The 1,902-nt window shown below is 48.4% G+C and overlaps 1 protein-coding gene across 1 annotated transcript; it reads right to left on the reverse strand.

Moving 5' to 3' along the window:
• Nucleotides 1-744: 744 nt before the first annotated feature.
• On the reverse strand, nucleotides 745-1,796 carry LOC119345618 (flavin-containing monooxygenase FMO GS-OX-like 4). Its single transcript, XM_037615620.1, has 2 exons — nucleotides 1,645-1,796; nucleotides 745-1,300 (listed from the first exon to the last, which is right to left on the reverse strand). Exons 1-2 carry the CDS (start codon nucleotides 1,794-1,796, stop codon nucleotides 745-747), a joined length of 708 nt encoding a protein of 235 aa, XP_037471517.1.
• Between the last annotated feature and the right edge of the window lie 106 nt (nucleotides 1,797-1,902).

Consider the following 1,902-nt stretch of genomic DNA (forward strand, 5'->3'; position numbering starts at 1 on the left):
GCAGCCTGAATCCTAGCCGCCGCCACCAAAAATCTATTGTTCCTGTTTGCCGCTATCGGAAGACACCGACGAAGCCATGTGGCCGACGATGCGACGGGGACCTTGCTCGCTGCAGGGATGGCTCTTGGGTTGTTCCGATGGGTGTACTACTCTAGTACAAATTTCTGGAATGAATCAATTGCTACCTAGAGGCTAGCTTTTCACTTCAGTTCATCGAGCTAGCAGAAGCTTCATAATCCTCTTCACCGCGGAATCTGACACCCAAAAAAATTGGATCGGTGCGACTCGAGCGGCGGCTCCACGGGGAAACCCACAGTGGGCACACGGGGAGACCCTTAATCACCGTTTTCACAACTTGAATGTGGGAAGGAACGATGGTGTGTGTGTGATACGGAGCTAGGGATGAATACTTACATTTGATCTCCATTGGCATCTTTGTTCAAACCAGGGGCACAACAGGTACAATTTTCATTTCCTTCTATGCATGCATGCTGTTTTCTATTGCTTTTTGTTCAACTGCTTTCCATTTTTACGGAGTAAACTAGATCCGGTTAGCACATATGTACCTATATATGTTGTGAAAATTTTTATGCATTGTTTTCATACAAATTATTGGCATATACCCGGGTCTAGTGGTAGAATAATACCCTACCACAGTACAGACCCGGGTTCGATTTCCGGCTAGTGCACTCTTTTATTTATACTTATATTTAAAATATTTTTGTCCAAACAAAATAAGGTCCTTCATATCATCAACCATTCCATTTCCGAATAAGCCGAACCGCAAGTAGCCCTCGATGAGGTAAGATCAGAACTTGGCGAGATCTCACATTGCGCTTGCTCCAACAGTTGGGCGTCGTCATCCCACTTGTCCCGGTAGCTGTCCGGCTGGTCCCTCACCCTGCCTCTCGCCGCGACATAGATCTCCTTCCTCCACTCCTCGATCCTCTCCAGCCCGCACCGCTCAACCAGCCAATCCTCGTACTCGAATGTGCCTACGCCCAGGTCGTGGGTGAACCTCTTTGAGTGTCCGCGGGCCTCCATGTCTGAGTAGAAGGACGCCACGTCCTGCGTCATCTGCTCTGACGACGGGAGCTCGATCCTCCCCGACAGAACCCCGGCCACCCAGCTGCTCTGGAGCTGGAACACCGGGAAAAGGAATCCCTTGAATGGCAGTCCGACGAAGGAGATGCTAGGGGCCAGCCGCGGCGGGAACACGTGCTTGTACAGCGGGCCGACGTGGTTGTCGTCCACCGTGATAGCAGAGTCGTCGCCGAAGAACGAGAAGCTGTACTTGTACCTACGACGAGCACATCTCCATCGGTTAACATCGATCTCCACTACAAGCATAATTTGGTACTCCCTTCATTCCACAATGTAGTGCCTATAGATTTTTGTGAAAGTCAAACTTTGCCAAATTTGACCAAGTGTATAGAGAAAACTGTCTACATCTACAATATCAAACATATACATTCTGAAAATATAACTCGTGATGTATCCAATGATGTCCATTTGGTATTCTAGATGTACCTACTTTTCTCTATAAATATGGTCAAAGTTTGTATTGTTTGACTTTTGCAAAAATCTATAGGCACTACATTATGAAACGGAGGGAGTAACTAATTTTATACAATATGCAAGTACCCAGTGTAGTGCACGATGGCGTCTGCCTTCACCCTGCTGCCGCCCTGGAACACCACGATGCCGTCCTCCTCGGCGCAGTCGATCTGCAGCACCCAACCATTTGAAAAAGTAGCTCGAGGTGATGAGGGGATTGGATTTGGGCGTGATGACATTTTCAAGCGCCAAGTTGGTATTAATATACCCAGGCCCGAGCCCAAGGGGGTGCAACATGTGCACCCCCACAGGGAAAATCCTATATGCTGCTCCTTGCGTCAAACT

The sequence above is a fragment of the Triticum dicoccoides genome, unplaced genomic scaffold (genome assembly GCF_002162155.2).
Source record: "Triticum dicoccoides isolate Atlit2015 ecotype Zavitan unplaced genomic scaffold, WEW_v2.0 scaffold25930, whole genome shotgun sequence".
In the NCBI taxonomy this organism is placed as follows: domain Eukaryota; kingdom Viridiplantae; phylum Streptophyta; class Magnoliopsida; order Poales; family Poaceae; genus Triticum; species Triticum dicoccoides.